This window comes from Leptidea sinapis, chromosome 5 (genome assembly GCF_905404315.1).
Source record: "Leptidea sinapis chromosome 5, ilLepSina1.1, whole genome shotgun sequence".
Lineage (NCBI taxonomy): Eukaryota > Metazoa > Arthropoda > Insecta > Lepidoptera > Pieridae > Leptidea > Leptidea sinapis.
Window position 1 is genome coordinate 2952111 of NC_066269.1, and position 19080 is coordinate 2971190.

The following is a 19080-nucleotide window of genomic DNA, read 5'->3' on the forward strand; positions in this document are numbered from 1 at the left end:
TATGTCGACCCTAGGAAATCGATATCGAGTCCTTATCTATCATCAAGATAAGTATCAGAAATGATAGAAATTGACATTTAATTTAATGTGAAAGCTAATAACCTCATAAAAAAAACTACGTTTGAAAAAACTGATTTCAAAAACTGAAAATGTATTTTTATACATTATTAACTTTATAAAAATTTAATTTCATACACATCTTATGCAAACGTTTACCTTTAATATTCATAAAATACTATTATTAATAATTGTGTGGTTAATATTGATAGGTTTGAAGTCGGTGCTAAGACCTACACAAAATAAAACTTAATATTACAAACAGCTTACTTACTATAATTATTAAGTACGTCGGCCCTCTTCGGTTGTTTTTTTCTGACGAACCTATCCCGTATATACTTAACGTTGCGCGTGGCGAGCGTAGGTACCTATTATTACATAAGCACATACTTTTGTTTTGTAGTCCTTTTTGAAGTCGACTAATAAAATGTATTTACATTTCAAAGGCGTGATTCTCTGTCTTGAAAGGGGAAAGACAAGTGTTGTTTCTATTCTAGTTGAATATTCCGTGTCACTACCACTGGAAGGTCGTTTCAGCACAGGATGTGCAGTCATGTACAAGCCCAATGATTTTCGGTTCGAAAAGCGCCGTAGTTAGAAAAATTACTGAGCTGAGACTTAACATCTGCTGTCACAAGGTGACGAGCGCAAAGGTAATGCCGCTCAACGGTGCTATTTTCTTAATTTTAAAGTGGTTGACGTTAAGTTACAATCTTTTTCACGTTTTGCTCTAGATTCGTTTTCTCCTATCATTTCCCTAGAACGTTAACTGAACCCTTACTGGACGCGTCAACGTCATTTGAGCGATAAACTCCCTCGAAGGTGCCAGTACTGTTCTACCAAATCTAAAGTGTTACTACTACTATTAAAAGAGTTATCTTTGTTCTATTACATGATGTTTTAAGTTTTAAACTCAACTAAATGCCAAAATATTGCAGAATACCCATCTTCCAACAATTGACGGTCGATCTTGTTACAAGAATACGCATAATACGATTTCGCTTAATCGGAACGTAACCGTCAATTTTAGTTAAAAATATACGTCTTTGTTTTTGACATAAGGCCGCTTTGATCCTACTCTCGTTTTGTTACGTATTGTATCAAATACCTACCATCCGGTGGTCAAAACTTGTTCGAAGTAGAATTCTGGAAGTTCAGTCTGGAAGGTAGTTGTAAATTGATGGATATGCTGAATTTTAAAAAATGGGGATATGAATTGAGATGAAAAATTTAAATTACTGTGATACTTAATATTAACACATATGATATGCGAACGGTGTGTAGCGAAATAACTAACACGTATAACCTCAGAAACACAAATATTTTTTTTTTTAAAGATAACAACTTCGATTAATTTATTTAATTTAAACTAGATAAACTAATATTTTTAGATCGCTGTTGGCATACAAGTCTCGGTTTCATTATTTGTATAATATTTTAATGTATTATACCAATTCATATTTTCGGGTTACGAATATATTGTAAAGATTATACTTGTATTTTCACCAAGAACCAGGAAATACTAGCTTAGGCAAAACATAAAAAAATTAATAAGGGTTCAAAGGGTATTTATTTTTGAAATCTTATTTTGATTGATATAATAAAATATACATTAGGAGCCTATATATAAGGTCGCACAAAGATTCTTAAACCTGTAAACAGCTTTCTCATAACAAATTTTCAGTTCGAACCCGCTCAGAGAAAGCGTAGGAGCCATGTCGTTTGTGTCCCAAACAGTGGCTGGGCTTAGCCAAACCAGAAGAGAGGAGGTACTACCTCGGCAACACTGCTCTCACCAACATGCTCATAGGAACATCCTCCCCAGAAAGAATAGCCTTCCCGAGTGGGACCCACCCGAGAGTAGACTTAGAAAGAACAGTCTACCAGCTGATATTGACACAAAAGTGACTAACAGTCCAATCATAGAGGAAGTGTGACATCTGACCCCGTAAGTGTCCCTTGATGTGTCCCCCGTCACTCTAGTTGCAATCCGCACTCCGTGTTTCGTGAAGAGGAAAGGCTTTGTGGCAGCCCTTGCAAATTGCATGCTTAGAAGCTTCTGTGACCTTAGGAGACAATGCACGTAGATGTGTGTGTGACTAAATGTTAAATAAGCGGATATGATATGTATTTATGTGCATTTTATCGAATTCAAAACAATAATTTCCTCATAGATTCGAGCTAAGCGTTCGAATTGGTTTACTTTTTTATCAATGTTGCAAAGTATCAATTGAGAACTGAAAGTAAATTAGATCGTTGCGAGGTTAACTTCGTATGACAGTAATAAGCTTGAGGCAGTAATGAGTCAACTTGTTATGGAAGTAGCCACTGAGATACATGATCAACTATGTCGTAATTGGATTAAATGTGCCACTTGTCTATAAATGGAGAGAAATATAACGAGCTTGATAGACTGGAGATTGCTCTGCATAAATTGAATATGTATCAATTAATACAGCGCTTTTCTTATTATTCTTCTCATAGACCGAATCATACAAATTATAATTATATATTAAAAATAAAGATTAAGTTAAATTTAAAACAGGATTATTGTATCCAAAATAAGCAAAGTTGCATCAATGAAAGAAGGTTGATAATTAAACAATAAACTATAAATAAATAGAATATTACGTAAAGAACTTATAGAAAAATTACGTATTTGTAGCAACAACTAAGTTAATACTCATTAGATTACCCTTAGCAAGGTCAGGGAAACTTTCCCCTCGCTTGACTGTTGAACTACTCAGGCATGCGAGCTTTTTTATCCAACAGACGTGAGAACCAAAGAAATTCCTAGGTTGATGACTTACATTGCTTCGCACAAACTGAGGATTTTCATTTTAAACAACCTTGACTTAGTGTTATTTGAATGTTAATGTGAATTTGTGGAATATTTTTTATTCTGTATTAGGGATCATTATTTTAGACTTTGGAATGGATAACCATTATATTTCTTTACACATTATTGCTAAGACTACAAAACAAAATAATATAACTAATACATTACAATATTTTGTTATAAATAAATAAGATAATTTAATCGATGGTTATTCGATCAAAAAATTACCTACTGATATTGAATTTAACAGTAATAATAATTAAAACAAAGAAGGAAATATTAGCTTTAGGATATGAGATAAAAAAAAAAATATCATTAAAATAAAACTGATAGCTTGAAGACTTTTAATAAATTAATAGAATTTATTCTGTATGAAGGTGCACTTATCAACTTAATCATAATTACGAATATCATGATGTCTATCTTCAATATTCCAACCTTCGAAGAAATTGCAATAGTACTCGACCGACATAATCTAAATGGGACTTAAAATACGCCTGGTCATGATGCATTTATATCAACTAAACCAGTCAGGATGACTTGAACTTTCTGGGTGATAATAATATCTATAAGAAATTTGGAATGAAATTTGTAGTACATATTGTAACGGTGGACAAGATAAGTTTTACATAAAATATCGAATGCAAATGCATTTATATAATTATTACTGATAGTATCTGAAGTGTTTCCAATGAATACTATTACTACGATATTAACTAAATAATTTAATATAAAAATGCAATTTAAAATGGCAATGGATAAAATTATATATATCAACTTAGATCATGTTCTTAAAGACCACGTTAATAAATATTGCATAACATTTTGTACAACATATTTGAAATATAAAGTTTGGTTACTGATAAGCATTTTCTCAATTAACAATGCAAACTTGGGGATTGCGAAGAGAAAAGTGCTTTATGATTACAAATATTTTTTTTTGTAGTCTTATAACTGAAATGTCATTGTTACAGGCGGAGCGAGTTTCTAGGATGTGTCTCGTTCCCGTTAAAAGATGCAATTAAGTCTGATATTTCTGGAACATACTTTTTACAACAGGCCTCTGGCCGCAGCCAAAGTGCGCAGACGCACGACTCATGTAACCGCGTGACTGAAGATCGAAACAAAATGGCGACTGACAATACTGAAACTAGTACTAATGAAGGGACGAAAGAAAGTTCTGAAAAAGGTACAGTATGTTTGAATTCATTTATTTCTTGATGTATCAAAAGATATTATACAGTGTTTTAATACTTCGAGTTATGCAATACTCAAAAAGTTAAAATGTCCCAAAAAATTTGTTTTCCCTTGATATTTTGGCAAGCCTAACAAAAACTAAAATTAAATGAATTGGTATCATAAAAGTCATCCACATATCATTTTTTTAATCTAGTAGCGAGTAACTCGACAAGGTTATGACGTGATTGATGAAAGTTTGCACATACGCCCACAATATTTCTTTAATCATGTTGAGTATCAGTCTATCGTCAGATATCTTGCCAAATAACGGACCGAATAGTACATAATTTCAGTAACATTTTTATAGTTATTTTAATAACAATTTTGAAACAGCTGTCGCCAATGGAACTGCACCCACCCAGGCTCAAGTAGTTGCAGCATTGCAAAGAGAAGCCGACGAGCATTTGTTTCTGCGATACTTGGAGTTGGACCCACCAGAGGACCCTGCTGCTCCACGAAGAGCTCCGCGAAATGGTCGAACCCCGTTCACAACTACTAGAAAGTAAGTAGAGTTTTTTTTATTATATATGTGACTATATGCACCTCAAAATCCAGACTTGTGACCTATCTAATGTTGATAATCCTTAGCATGCAGTAATTATCGTTTCTAATACAGAGCAATTTACAGAGCATTACATGTTAGTTCAATCAATGTTCTGTCAATCTAAATTTATATAAACATAGTAGTGGACTCCACAGACGTTGTCTTGTTCACACGTGTTAAATTTAAAAAATCGGTCCAGATCTTAGGAGATCACTAACATACGCAGGAGGATTATGGACTTTTTTGAGAATCTAAAAAATCATCAAAATCAGTCCAGCCGTTTAGGAAATAGTTCAATTGTGAATCTATACCATCCTCAAATCCACTTGAACACACACAGAAAAAAATATTCAAATCGGCCCAGCCGCTTAGAAGGAGTTCACTGTCAACACACGTACAGAAGAATTATGTATATATAAAGATTAAAACGCTTTCTTACTCCTGCGGCACAGCGACTCAGAGTGGGACTTCGCCTCTGACACGAAAATCCTCTACTTATTTCGGTCCTATGCGATATCACGCCAATTCATTCACCCAGTCTTTCCGCCTGTACCTAGGGCCACCACACTGGACAATGGCCCTCTACTAGTCCTGATAATGCCTTTCTCGCTCCACGATCCTCTCTCATGCGTTCTATGTAGCGGAGACGATGGGCCTCAGCCACGAGTTCATATATCTCGCTATTTTTGTGGACTCTCCTTTCCCCATTTTTAGGTTGAGGCCCAAGATCTTACGTAGGATCTTTCATTCTGCTACGAGTAGTTTGATCTCCTCCTTTAGCGTAAACATCCAGGCTTCCAACCAACTACAATGATTTGTAATTCTCCAGGTTACTACGAGGAGCTGGTGGAGGTTTTGGCTTCACTGTTGTCTGGACAAGACCGCCGAAAATCGAACGGGTGGCTGCCGGAGGCGTAGCTGAGCGAGCTGGACTCAGAGCTGGCGATTACATTGTATTTGTGGGAAACAAAAATGTTGTCACAGCAACTGAAGATGAAGTACGGGCTCTTGTCCAGTGAGTTATCATTTTGTTACTTTTTTTGTGGACGATTCAGAATTCGAAAATGAGCCTTCAAAGATATTGAACAAGCTTAGCAAAACAGTTTTAGAGGGCGCCATATCAATATCGAATCATTTTAATATATTTTCATATTTAAGCATAGTTATGACAGAATTCAGTTAAATCTTTCCTTTTTTAATAATGAGTGTCGTAAATATGTCACAGTATTCATTAAAGCTAGTATATAGTGAGTGTTGTAAATTTTGTAAGCTTCTTCTGCTACTCTTAGCTGAATTATTTTAACCTATCGTAATGTCTTAACGTAATGATTCTTTCGGCATAAATTAATTTATGCAAAAATTCTGCAACTCAATAAAGACTATTGCAATACAGCGAAACAAAAAATATAATGTCGTACTCTTAGATCTCTGTGAAAGTTTAAAGTTTACAAGAATTGAAAAAAGACGATAGTGGTAGTGACTGGTAGTGTAGGACTTTTTCACTAAAATCTTCATTTTAAGCACCAGGTTTCATGATACCGCGTTAGAGTTACTGTGAGACCAGCGCTCGTCCTGGTAGCATTACTACTTTTGCTTTAAGTTGTTAAGACATTCTCTAAGACAACAATTAAAATTATACTTAATTTCAGATCTGCAGGCCAAACGCTCTTGATGGAGACATTTAGACGAGTGCCACAAAACGGAGTAGGCGTTAGGTCTCGGATGCAAGTTACTATTCCATCCATACCAGACTCCACACCACCGCCTGCACCAAGATCTCCTAGAACTGCTGCATTAGCATCACCAGCAACTGCAGCAAGACCACCAACAGCCTGCTCATCCACCAGCCAGTCGATAGACCGCCGCAAGTTACATTTGCCTCAAGTAACATTCTCCAAAGAGGTCGGTAATGGTATTATAGTTTAATTCTATGTTAATAAATCTAAAAGATAAGATAACTCTTTATTTTGAGAGATACAACTCTATGTTACAAAGTATCATAGAGTTAGTAAAAATAAACTTAACATTATAATGAAAACATACTCTTTTGTGCTTGAATTTTTATTCTTACAAAAGTAGAAACATCTATAATTTAAAATACGAACACATTGAAATTATAATCTGTATTAATTCAAACACCACTTGTATCATAATTATTATTATATATGTTTTCTTTTGGGCTGTAGATTATTTACGTTAACAAATCTACATGATTCTATTTCTCTGTGTATTGAGAGTTTAAACGGTTTTTGATATGCTAAATTTATAGGTCAAATTCAATCATATTTTTGTACAAAATTTTATTCTAGCCGTTCTAGTCAAGTGTGTTATTATCAAAAGTCGACTAGAAATTGTTTTTGGATATGGTGCTAGAGTAGCGAATAAAAAATAATATGTTTTTTGTAAAATAATTTTTATAACTTGATTCACGACTTTTTATATTTGACTTTTGTACAACTTGTAAATATTAATATAACAGACATGACATTCCATTAAAATAATTTGATTATATTCTTGTAAGATAGATAAAGATAGATAGATTTCTGGATTCGAACCAAACCAAATCTATAACTTCTTTTGAAATATATATCTTTATTTCAATAGTGACTTGTACAGATAGTTATTTATCGTGAAAGAATAACAAACATTACCTGAAATGCGATCATAACAGGACATTATAATGTCTCGATCTGTAAGATAACTGTAAGAAAAAATCTGGTTTTTTGGTATAACTTAGTGCTGTTTGGAACTATCCTCTATCAATGAAACTTTAAGTACTGAACTAAGTGGAATTAATAGATTACGGCCCATGCCGGATGCCCATTTGGGTAAGGTATAAGTTATAACCGCCTCCCAACTCCTATTGCAACATCAGAGGTTAAACAAGACGACCTTTAAAAGAATAATTTACCCGAGATCCTTATAAAAGTCCGTTAAAGAACTTTGAAACAAATACATCGCCACTCGAATTTATATTCAAACGTCAGTGCTTTTGAAACGCAACGCTTTTTGTCGAGTTATTTAAATAAATAAAAATGCACTATTTTCAGCACTCGCGGGTATTTCTTACTTTGAGTTTCATCACCATGCTTTTCATGTGAATGTGGTCAGGAAAAGAGATTAAAAATAAAGAGGATGTAAATACTACGTAATAAGAGGCGGGGCTGCCTAAGTAAAAATTGAAATTTAGTTTAATATGAAACGTCATTTGACACAAGTTTGAAATAGTAGTAATTACAGTAACACGATTGGCCACTAAGTATAAACCGGCTAAGTTTGAAAGCGATCTCCTTTTTTCACAAGATTATAGCCGTCATCTGTCAATCTTTCAATGACTGCATACAATCGAGTGAATCGGTTTTTTCTTAGAGAGTTTCGCTAGGCTGTTGAAAAACGCTGACATACGATAAAATTCGAGTTCCGATTTAGGAATAATTTCACCGCTTTTTTAACGGACGTTGAAAAAGGTCTAATGCGTAGAAGGCCTTAAGGTACTATTGTCATATTATCAAACATAATATTATATAATTAAATAAGTTTTGTTTATGATCGCGCAAATTAAATATATATTAGAATTATATAGTACTAATAACATAATAGGGGAACTGTACGTTTAAGAGTTTTTGTTTTTTTGTTTTTATATGTTTCGTTATTATTTATTACTTAGGTTATATTGTATGTACAAATTAGGCTATGATTCAGTCTATAAGCTTTTCAGTTTGCCTTGAATTTAGTTATGTAAAGTTTATTTGGGCTTAAGTAGTTGATAGTAATATTTTTTGTAAAAAATGTAGCGATGCACTTAATTCATATTTAGGGGGAACAGTAATAGTGAAATGACAGTTATTACTGATTGGCTAACACGTTCTAATGTACACGTTTAAGCTTATACAAAAAAAGCCTAGTGAATACAGAAAAAAAAGTCTCACTAAATTGGTATTGTTTTTTTTGCACGCAGTACTTCCGCGTGTATGCGTAGAGATAGCAATAGTTCTTCATTGTTGAGCATAAGTGAAAAAGAATGATACTACACAAATTAAATTTGACAAACATAATTTTATGAACGATGCGGGATTCGAACCCACGACCTCCGGCGTTCCGTGCCGGTGCTCTAACCAACTGAGCTAACCGTTCAACTCTCATTTTGTATTAAGTTTTAAGGAATTGTATATCTAAGTGTTTGTTTTATATAGATGTCCTAGAGTGTGACAAAAAGGAAGTGCGTTTAAGCATAATTGAGGGGGCACAATAGACCCACGGATAAGTGACTTAACCACAAATATATTTAAACTAGTAGTTTACGTACAGATATTAAATATGTGCTAAAGTTGAACATACATAAGCCGCGCCAATAGAGAAAATAATCTAATTTGTTGACAATTATCATTCTTCATAGATGAAGCCACAACCTGAGAGTTGAACAAAGCATACATCCAAGTATTAATCCCAGAAGTGAGGGTTATCACTTTAAAAACATAAGAAATTGTAACAGTTTTTGCTTCCAATAAATATGTAGTTTTTCTATTTCTCATCATTTTGACACATCTTTACGCCACTTACTACTATATTCTTTAACAATAACTGCCTTTTAAACTATTACTGTAACCCTGAATTATAAATTATGATGCTTTTAATTTTTATTTTGTATAATTTGTTTGTTCTCTTTCTGTACTATTTCTAGTGACTTCATTTTTATAATGTTTTGTTCCTGTTAATTTTATTTCGTTTTTTTCATTTATGTTTTTTATTGTAAGTGCAAATAAATTATTGCTTTTAAATTTTTTGCTGTTTTTATTCATTTATTTCGTTTCTTTCGCACGCTATTCTGATTTAGTGATATGTTATTGCACGTTCGGAATTTAAAACACTTATCATAGTAGTGATGGGCCTGAAATAGTTTTTTTTTTCATAACATGAAAAAAAAAACCACCAGTTTATATACCGCACACCCTGCTCCTTTGCAACACACCCCGTTGCATTGATAAAATATAACCTGCGCGCGTTGGAAGAGAAATGAATATTGCCATATACTTCAACAGTCGTATATGTTTGACTGTGCTTTTGATTGATGGTTTTTGGAAGACTATCTGGACGTGACGTCACAAAATGTCTCCCTGTCCCCATCTCAACGCGCGGGGAGTATAATTACAAATGCAGTGTTTTGCCGTGGCAGCAACTACCGTACTTCCACCACATATATAAGTCAAAATCTCATAAAAAAGTTACGCTTAAGACTGTCCAAAATTATTAATTTTACGTATTTATAATTAGTATACAAACATCTAGTAATGCAAATTAAGCCGTATCGCATTAAAAAAAGGTTTAATTGACAAAGCGAACTAAAAAACAACGACCTTAGTGTTCATTCTAATGCGTTAAACTTTTTTTGTCTTTCGTCTAATTTCATTAGGAGTAAATACAAAAAAGTATGCATTAGCCTACGCGAGTGAAGTATTACAAATATAAAAAATAAAAATTGTTCAAGAACGAAATTACACTAGGAAATTACCAAGAAATCACCGTTCCCGTAACGCTCTCGTCACACATTCACCAGTTTACTACCGAAGTCAAGAAATCACCGTTCGCCTAACGCTCTCGTCACGCATTCACCAGCTTATTCCCCATGTCAAGAAATCACCGTTCGCCTAACGCTAGCGTTCGTTCGTAACGCTCTCGTCACGCATTCATTAGCATACTCCCCAAGTCAAGAAACCATCGTTCGCGTAATGTTCGCGTTCGTTCGTAACGCTTTCGTCACGCATTCACCAGCTTATTCCCCAAGTCAAAAAAATCACTGTTCGCGTAATGCTAGCGTTTCTTCGAAACCAGTTACCCGACCGGAACACGCAAGTTCTGGTCGTTGTCGAAAGCTGCTCTTGGTAACTTCAGCCAGCCGTCCATGCCGCCGTTGCACATGAGGAATGACACCCTGGCCCATACGGCAAAAGAGAAAGCCGATCTCCTGTGCGCTCTTTTCGTCTCCAACTCGACTCTTGACGACAACGGAGAAACACCGCCGACCATCCCGCGGTGTCAGAGCTCTATGCCTGAAGTACAGTTCAGACAGAAAACTATTAGGCGAGCTCTGTTTTCTTATTCCGGCACTCTTATTCCAAAGGCGTAGTCCCTGACTCATGCAAGTCAGCCCTTGTCCATCCTATCCTAAAAAAAGGAGACAGTTCGGATCCGGCAAACTACAGGCCTATTGCTATTACCTCCCTGCTCTCCAAAATCATGGAGAGCATAATTAGCCGTCAGCTCTTGGTATACCTAGAGGGTCACCAGATGATCAACGACCGAAAAAAAGGGTTTCGCCATGGTCGGTCGGCAGGTGATCTTCTGGTATACCTAACACATAGATGGGCTGCGGCTATTGAAAGCAAGGGGGAAGGCCTGGCAGTTAGTCTGGATATAGCGAAGGCCTTTGATCGTATATGGCATAAGGTGCTCCTCTCTAAACTTCCATCATTTGGGCTTCCCGAGAGCTTGTGCAAGTGGACCTCCAGCTTCCTCACTGGGCGCAGCATACAGGTCGTTGTCGACGGACATTGCTCGAACCCGAAGCCCGTGAATGCTGGAGTGCCCCAAGGCTGTGTGCTATCTCCTACGTTGTATCTTCTGCATATCAATGATATGTTGGACACCTCCAACATTCATTGCTATGCAGATGACAGCACTGGTGATGCCGTATAAACGGGCCATGCACGTCTCTCTCGGGAAATCGTCGACCAGTGCCAGGAGAAACTTGTGTCTTCTATCGAGTCCTCTCTTGAGAAGGTCGCGGAATGGGGTAAATTGAATCTTGTCCAATTTAACCCCCAGAAGACTCAAGTTTGCGCGTTTACCACTAAAAAAACCCCATTTGTCGCATCACCGCTCTTCGACAACACTTCCCTAAAAGCCTTGCCTAGTATTGGAATACTGGGTCTCGAAATCTCGAGCGATTGCCAATTCCGTGGCCATCTGGAGGGCAAAGCCAAATTGGCTTCAAAGAAACTGGGCGTCATTAATAGAGCACGGCAATACTTCAAGCCGGCCCACATTCTAGCGCTGCGCTAGTCCCAACAAAGCGCAAGTCCGGCCACACATGGAGTATTGCTGTCATCTCTGGTCTGGCGCACCCCAGTATCAGCTCGATCCATTTGACCGCGTGCAACGCAGAGCAGCTCGAATTGTCGGGGACCCAGTACTCTGTGAACGGCTGGATCACTTGGCGTTGCGTAGAAACGTCGTTTCATTGTGTGTCTTCTACGGCATTTATCACGGGGAGTGTTCCGAAGAGCTGTTTTACCTAATTCCTGCCGCCGAATTCCACCTTCGCACGACACGCCACAAGTTAGGATATCATCCTCACCATCTGGATGTGTGGCGGTCCTCCACAGTGCGGTTTACAAGGAGCTTTCTTCCACCTACTACAAAGCTGTGGAATGAACTTCCTTGTGCGGTGTTTCGGGGACGATACGACATGGGTACCTTCAAAAAAAGCGCGTACACCTTCCTTAAAGGCCGACAACGCTCCTGTGATTCCTCAGGTGTTGCAAGAGAGTATGGGCGGCGGTGATCATTTAACAACAGGTGACCCGTACGCTCGTTTGTCCTCCTATTCCATAAAAAAAAAAAAAACATACTCTCCAAGTCAAGGAATCACCGTTCGCGTAATGCTAGCGTTCGTTCGTAACGCTCTCGATTCATTAGCATGCTCCCCATGTCAAGAAATCACCGTTCGCGTAATGCTAGAGTTCGTCCGTAACGCTCTCCTCACGCATTCACTAGCATACTCTCCAAGTCTAGGAATCACCGTTCGCGTAATGCTAGCGTTAGTTCGTAACACTCTTGTCACGCATTCACCAGCCTACTCCCCAAGTCAAGAAACCACCGTTCACGTAATGTTCACGTTCGTTCGTAACGCTTTCGTCACGCATTCACCAGCTTATTCCCCAAGTCAAAAAATCACCGTTTGCGTAACGCTAGCGTTAATTCGTAACGCTAACGTCACGCATTCACAAGCATACTCTCCAAGTCAAGAAATCACCGTTTGCGTAGCGCTAGCGTTAGTTCGTAACGCTCTCGTCACGCATTCAGTAGCATATTCCCCATGTCAAGAAATCACCGTTCGCGTAATGCTAGAGTTGGTTCGTAACGCTCTCGTCACGCATTCACCAGTTTACTCCCCAAGTCAAGAAACCACCGTTCGCGTAACGCTAGCGTTAGTTCGTAACACTAACGTCACGCATTCACTAGCATACTCTCCAAGTCAAGAAATCACCGTTCGCCTAAAGTTCTCGTCACGAATGCACTAGCATACTCCCCATGTCAAGAAATCACCGTTCGCGTAATGCTAGTGTTCGTAACGCTCTCGTAACGCATTCACTAGCATACTCGCCGTGTAAAGAAATCACCGTTCGCGTAATGCTAGCGTTCGTTCGTAACGCTCTCGTCAGGCATTCATTAGCATACTCCCCATGTCAAGAAAACACCGTTCGCGTAATGCTAGCGTGCGTTCGTAACGCTCTCGTAACGCATTCACTAGCATACTCGCCGTGTAAAGAAATCACCGTTCGCGTAATGCTAGCGTTCGTTCGTAACGCTCTCGTCACGCATTCATTAGCATACTCCCCATGTCAAGAAAACACCGTTCGCGTAATGCTAGCGTGCGTTCGTAACGCTCTCGTAACGCATTCACTAGCATACTCGCCGTGTAAAGAAATCACCGTTCGCGTAATGCTAGCGTTCGTTCGTAACGCTCTCGTCACGCATTCATTAGCATACTCCCCATTTCAAGAAAACACCGTTCGCGTAATGCTAGCGTTCGTTCGTAACGCTCTCGTAACGCATTCACTAGCATACTCGCCGTGTAAAGAAATCACCGTTCGCGTAATGCTAGCGTTCGTTCGTAACGCTCTCGTCACGCATTCATTAGCATACTCCCCATGTCAAGAAAACACCGTTCGCGTTACGTTAGTAGTGACTAGATGTGTATATTTTGCATTTTCTTGGTTTATTCTCAAGTATAACTTTATACCAAGTTTATTTTGTATTTTGTTTATATGAAAGGCCGTGGCAATGGCAATGGCCACACGCTTATTTTAGCTAATAAGCTTTTCAATACGGTACCCTAACCTCAATCTAGCTTATATTATGTAATCAAAGTCTGTTACAAAATACCGGTGCACTTAAATTGTGTTTGAGGATTGTGGTTGGTTCAAATGTAACATTTAAAAAAATGGGACTGGTATTATAACAAAAGTGGTATAGGATAACCGAATGTTTCTTCTTTTCGTCCGAACCGGGTTAACATACTTAAGGAGGAATGTGGTTGGTTCAAATGTAACATTTAATAAAATGGGACTGGTATTATAACAAAAGTGGTATAGGATAACCGAATGTTTTTTATTTTCGTCCGAACCGGGTTAACATACTTAAGAACCTTATCAACTATGCACACGATTTGATAATCTTCTCGTTTTTTGATGCTGGTTCACTACAGGAGAGGTGCTGCACTTATATTCGTTGGTATCTCTATTTCCTATGAAATGGAGATTTTGGAACAGAATTTAATAGGAAATGAGAATTATCATTTATCATATGTTACGCTTTTTAAAACTACAAAGAAATCACAATTTTGTTATCTTCCATCTCGATTAAAATTAGAACAGATGGTTCATCTTCATGCTCTGTTCATACTAATTCATGATTTGAGAATTATTTGTTCTTAATTTCAATCTTATCAGTTTTTGCCATTTTTAAAAAAATAAGAATTGACTTTTTTATCAATAATATAGCCATAAATTCGTTCCAAAAAAGTTGTGTATTTTCTACATTCGCATTTCTCTCTAGTTCTCTCACTGGTGAAAAGGAAACATAATCTGATATTTCATTAAGTGCATCATCTTTTCGTTGACATGTCTTCATCAAAGCACATCAAAATACTGCGAGCAGTGCTTAAAAATGTAATAGTATAATAGAAGTTTAGTAAGATCAAAAATGCCTTTTTAGGGCATTTGTTGGTTGGACTATAAATAAGGCGTAGAGAATTTAATGATAGAAATTTAGTTGGTAAATAAGACAAAAGTATATTTAATGTTAGGACTCTAGATGGTAAATAAGGCAAGACGGTAATAAGTGGTAAGGCAATAGTTATAATATTAGATATAAGGATACTTAGTGGTACAAATATAGTTGGTAAAGAAGACGTAGATTATTAAATGGTATAACGTAAGGCGTTCAGATAATGACGATGGTTAGGGTAAGGTGGAATAAAGGAAGATTAAGTGGAAGAAATTATTTGTATAGACGCAAATGAAGTGAAAGTAACTGAATTGTTAACTATCAATCCTGAAAATATCTTCGAAATAATTTTCTCCCAACAGATACCAGGGCTATCCACAGATGGAAGGAAAAGAGCTCTATTAGCAGTTGTTTCGAGAGAACAGCATTACACAACTTGCCTGCAATTCGGTATAGTGAGATTTGTGACACCCCTCGCTGAAAGAGCTGATTTGATTGTACCCAGTGATCATCAACTCCTCTTTCAAAATATAGAAGAAGTAAGTTTTATGCAGTAAGATGATTTATATAATATTTTTATATAATTTGATTCGTTTATTAATGAACTAACCGTACGAGACAGACAAACAACAGACAAAGTAGGGCACGGCTGCGATGTTCCTCAGTGATTAATAATATTAAAATTCATCGAAAAATTTGACCGTTTTCGAAGACTTTACCAGGGAAGGCTCCTTTGCACAGGATGCCGGCTAGATTATGGGTACCACAACGGCGCCTATTTCTGCCGTGAAGCAGTAATGTGTAAGCATTATTATGTTTCAGTCTGAAGGGTGGACCTACCTAGTAAAATTACTGAGCAAATGAGACTTAACATCTTATGTCTTAAGGACAAGCGCAATTGTAGTGGCGCGCAGAATTTTTGTGTTTTTTAATAATCCTGAGCGGCACTACGCTTTACAACAATTACCATCAGCTCAACGTTCTTCTCGTTTCGTCTCTTACTCTCACAAAAAGAAGTATTTCGGCGAATTCTCTAAGTTCGCTTAAATTGGTTATCACTAAAGAACATACAATTCGACATTTAGATACTCCTTTCAACATGCCATAGAAGGAAAAATGAGATTTATTTAACAATTTAACCTTCTATTTATCTAGTGGGGGGGTTTCATTTTGCAGAGATTAGGAGGATTTCAGTTTAACTGAGTTCACAAATTACATTTAGTAATTCTCTAAGAAAATATTCTCTCAAAAATAATCCTGAGGTTCATATAAAGTCTAAAACATACAAATTTATTCCGTTTCAAATTTAGAGTAATATTTTTTCTTATGACAAGTTGTTTGAATATTTATTGTATACACATTTCATACAACAAGCATACTTTTGAATAAAGTCTCCGGTCGATGGTACCTTGTCTTAACGTTGTTGTCACACGCAGGAGTCAGTATGCAAACGGGGAATTAAAATTTGTGATTGTTGAAGTATCTGCCTGGACCTAACTTCACTGAGATGGTAGCCTATTGCAATCTCAACGCGTTAGGTCGTATAACAACTAAAAGACCGCCTATTAAAAGGTCCTCAAAAATTTTTGAGTGGCGTTGTAACACATACACAGATAACAATAAAACATTCATTCAAATTAACACCTTAATTGATGGCAGTAATGATCAAAGTCTATTATATATACGCTCATAAGAAGCCCATTGATGGTGGTGCGATGTGTGAAAGAGACGGACGTCTCTGTCATTGATGATGTATTTTGTTCTAACAATTGAAATGTAATTATTTAGCAAAATCATGAAACAGTTACTTATATAATTTTGTCATAAATATGACACTCCATCCTTTTTAAGTTTGGATATGCTGTTACTTGGAATGTGTTTCACCAAGCACTTTGTCGTTGCGTGGCTATATAATCAAAGCGCGGCCAAAACACAACGCGTAGGCAGAGTTTAGTTGTTTATTGTACGTCAATGCTAAAAGAACACTTAAATGGTTGTTGATGTTATACTCGATTTTAACAACTTTAGTTAGACAACATATCAAATTACAGAAATATTTTCAGATAAATCGGCTATCGGAGGACATTTTGGACCAAATAGTTCAAGATGAGGGGGAAATCCAAACGTCAACAGTTATCGCTGTGTATTTACAGAAAACACCAGCTTTTCTTAGTCTTTATAAGAAGTATTGTCTTGGTCTGAAGAGAGCGGACTGTGTTCTTGTGAGTATTTTCTCAATAATATTTCATAACATCAAGAATTATTTCGTAAAATATGCTCCCTTTTTTTTTAATGAAACGGTTTCACAGCAAAAACAAGTCAAAACGTGCGTCAATAAATTCTCTCATAGAAAATACCCATATCCATACAAAACAAATATTGGAAATAGAAATAAAAACTATCCTATCTCTCAAGTTGGACTAAACTACACTGCATGAAGTAATCCCCATTAAGATTCATTAATTAGTTTATGAGTTTACTGGGAACAAACATCAGGACACTGGATTTATATAATATATTAAGATTAGGAATTAAATTTCTGTAATTTATCGTCCAAATATGCACACTGAATGCAGCCGAAGCTCTTAAAATCACCTAACTGTATAAAAAATATACAAAAGTAATATTGATTATTGTTTTTTTTCGTACTACCATAATATTTGATAGAAATTAAATTATTATAATGATGCCCGAGCACAATGCAAATCTTTATATATTTAATTCTTGTGTGCGCGTGTATGTCACTGAACTTCTCCTAGACGGCTGGACCGATTTTGATGAAATTTTTTGTGTGAGTTCAAGGGGATTCGAGGATGGCTTAGATTCACAATTGAACTCCCTCCTAAACGGCTGCACTGATTTTTATGATATTTTTGTGTGTTCCAGTGAATTTGAGATTGGTGTGTCTTCAGGTGGATTCGAGAATGGTTTAGATTCACACTTAAACTACCACCTAAACGGCTGGACCAATTTTGATGACTTTTTTGTTTGTTTCAGTGAATTTGAGATTGGTTTAGATTCTCAATTCCGTCAATATAATATAATTCTCCTGCTCATTTGTATGTTAGTGAACTCCTCCTAACGGCTGGACCGATTTTTCAAATTTAAGACGTGTGTACAGGACAACGTCTGTTGGGTCCAATAGTAAAATGTATTTCTATAAACTTCATATACTGATCATACATTATTAATTGCATCGGCCGTAAATAGTTATTTGGCTAACCTAGCTCCAATATGTAGGCACTTTGATGTCTGGGAAATACTTAGTCTTTGACAATACTTTATTGTAAAAAGCTGAAAAGGATGATAAGGGCGAAAGACTCCTTGAAATGAAACAGAAATTGGTTTTAATTCAGGTTAAGAAATCAAAGGACGCGAGTGGAGCATTCTCACGGTTTTGCACAAGCCCTCCCATACCGAGGAGAAGACCGGACATAACGTCGCTAATCCATAAGCCTCTGGAGCAGTTTCGAGAACTATTGAGGTTGATGAGGGCCGCAGCTTCTGCAAGCGGTTCTGGACCTTACGACCAGCTCGAAAAGAAACAACTACAAGTTATTGTTGAACAATTGCAGGTAAGTCAGAGAGTCATAGATTCTTCTTAATAATAATATGTATTGTCCTTTGATTAAGGCGACACTAAATGCCAGCGACTTTGAGCGATATGGGTTCACGGTTGCCGGCCCGCCATCTATGTAACAAAGCCAATATTATCAAAATTCTTGCGTAGTTTACATGTTTACAATTCTCGTTATTCACTACTAATAAACTAAACGAAATAAATAAACCTACACAATAAAGTGCAAGCTATAAGAATAACTTTTCTGAGAGAAGTACCAAAAAAATCCGTCACGCCATGCCAAAAAACTTGTTTAACTACAAAGAAAAATGGTACTTCAAAAAGGCTCGGCAGTGTTAACTATAACCAACAGCAAGCATTAGCAACCTACAAATAAGACTTAAGGATATGTATAACAGGATTAAGTAGTGTTCATATCTCGAAATGCTATACTTTCACCATAAAACTTGTCTAAAAACACCATGTTTTCTGCTTACTCTTCGCCTTAAGCTTTACATATCTTTCGCATTCTGACAGCAGAACAGCAAAAGTATGCGTAAAGACAATGTAAGCACAATTTTCTCCCTAGTCATGTGTCAACTGTCACAGTCCGAATTAGGTTCTAAATTAAACATACATCACCCCTTAGATTATGGATTGGTCTCCGCAGCGCCCCAACTAGATACCGCACTACCTAAGCAATAACTTTTTTATTGCGACAACTTAATATTGTAGTGAGTATGGTATCTGTGAACGGCTAGATTACTTGGCGTTGCGTAGAGACGTCGCTTCATTGTGTGTCTTCTATCACATTTATCACAGGGAGTGTTCCGA

General features: G+C 36.8%; 1 protein-coding gene across 2 annotated transcripts in view; it reads left to right on the forward strand.

Moving 5' to 3' along the window:
* LOC126964632 (uncharacterized) overlaps positions 1 to 19080 on the forward strand; it is a 90044-nt gene that overhangs the window by 42444 nt on the left and 28520 nt on the right. Inside the window, exons 2-8 of one of the 2 annotated variants that reach the window (XM_050807853.1) lie at positions 3871 to 4085; positions 4469 to 4637; positions 5509 to 5694; positions 6329 to 6581; positions 15050 to 15226; positions 16751 to 16909; positions 18044 to 18262. In XM_050807853.1, the coding sequence (XP_050663810.1) occupies positions 4025 to 4085; positions 4469 to 4637; positions 5509 to 5694; positions 6329 to 6581; positions 15050 to 15226; positions 16751 to 16909; positions 18044 to 18262 (1224 nt within the window). In that variant the 5' untranslated portion in view covers positions 3871 to 4024. Of the gene's footprint in view, positions 1 to 3870; positions 4086 to 4468; positions 4638 to 5508; positions 5695 to 6328; positions 9433 to 15049; positions 15227 to 16750; positions 16910 to 18043; positions 18263 to 19080 lie in introns of those variants that run through there. The other variant, XM_050807854.1, reaches the window with a different exon arrangement.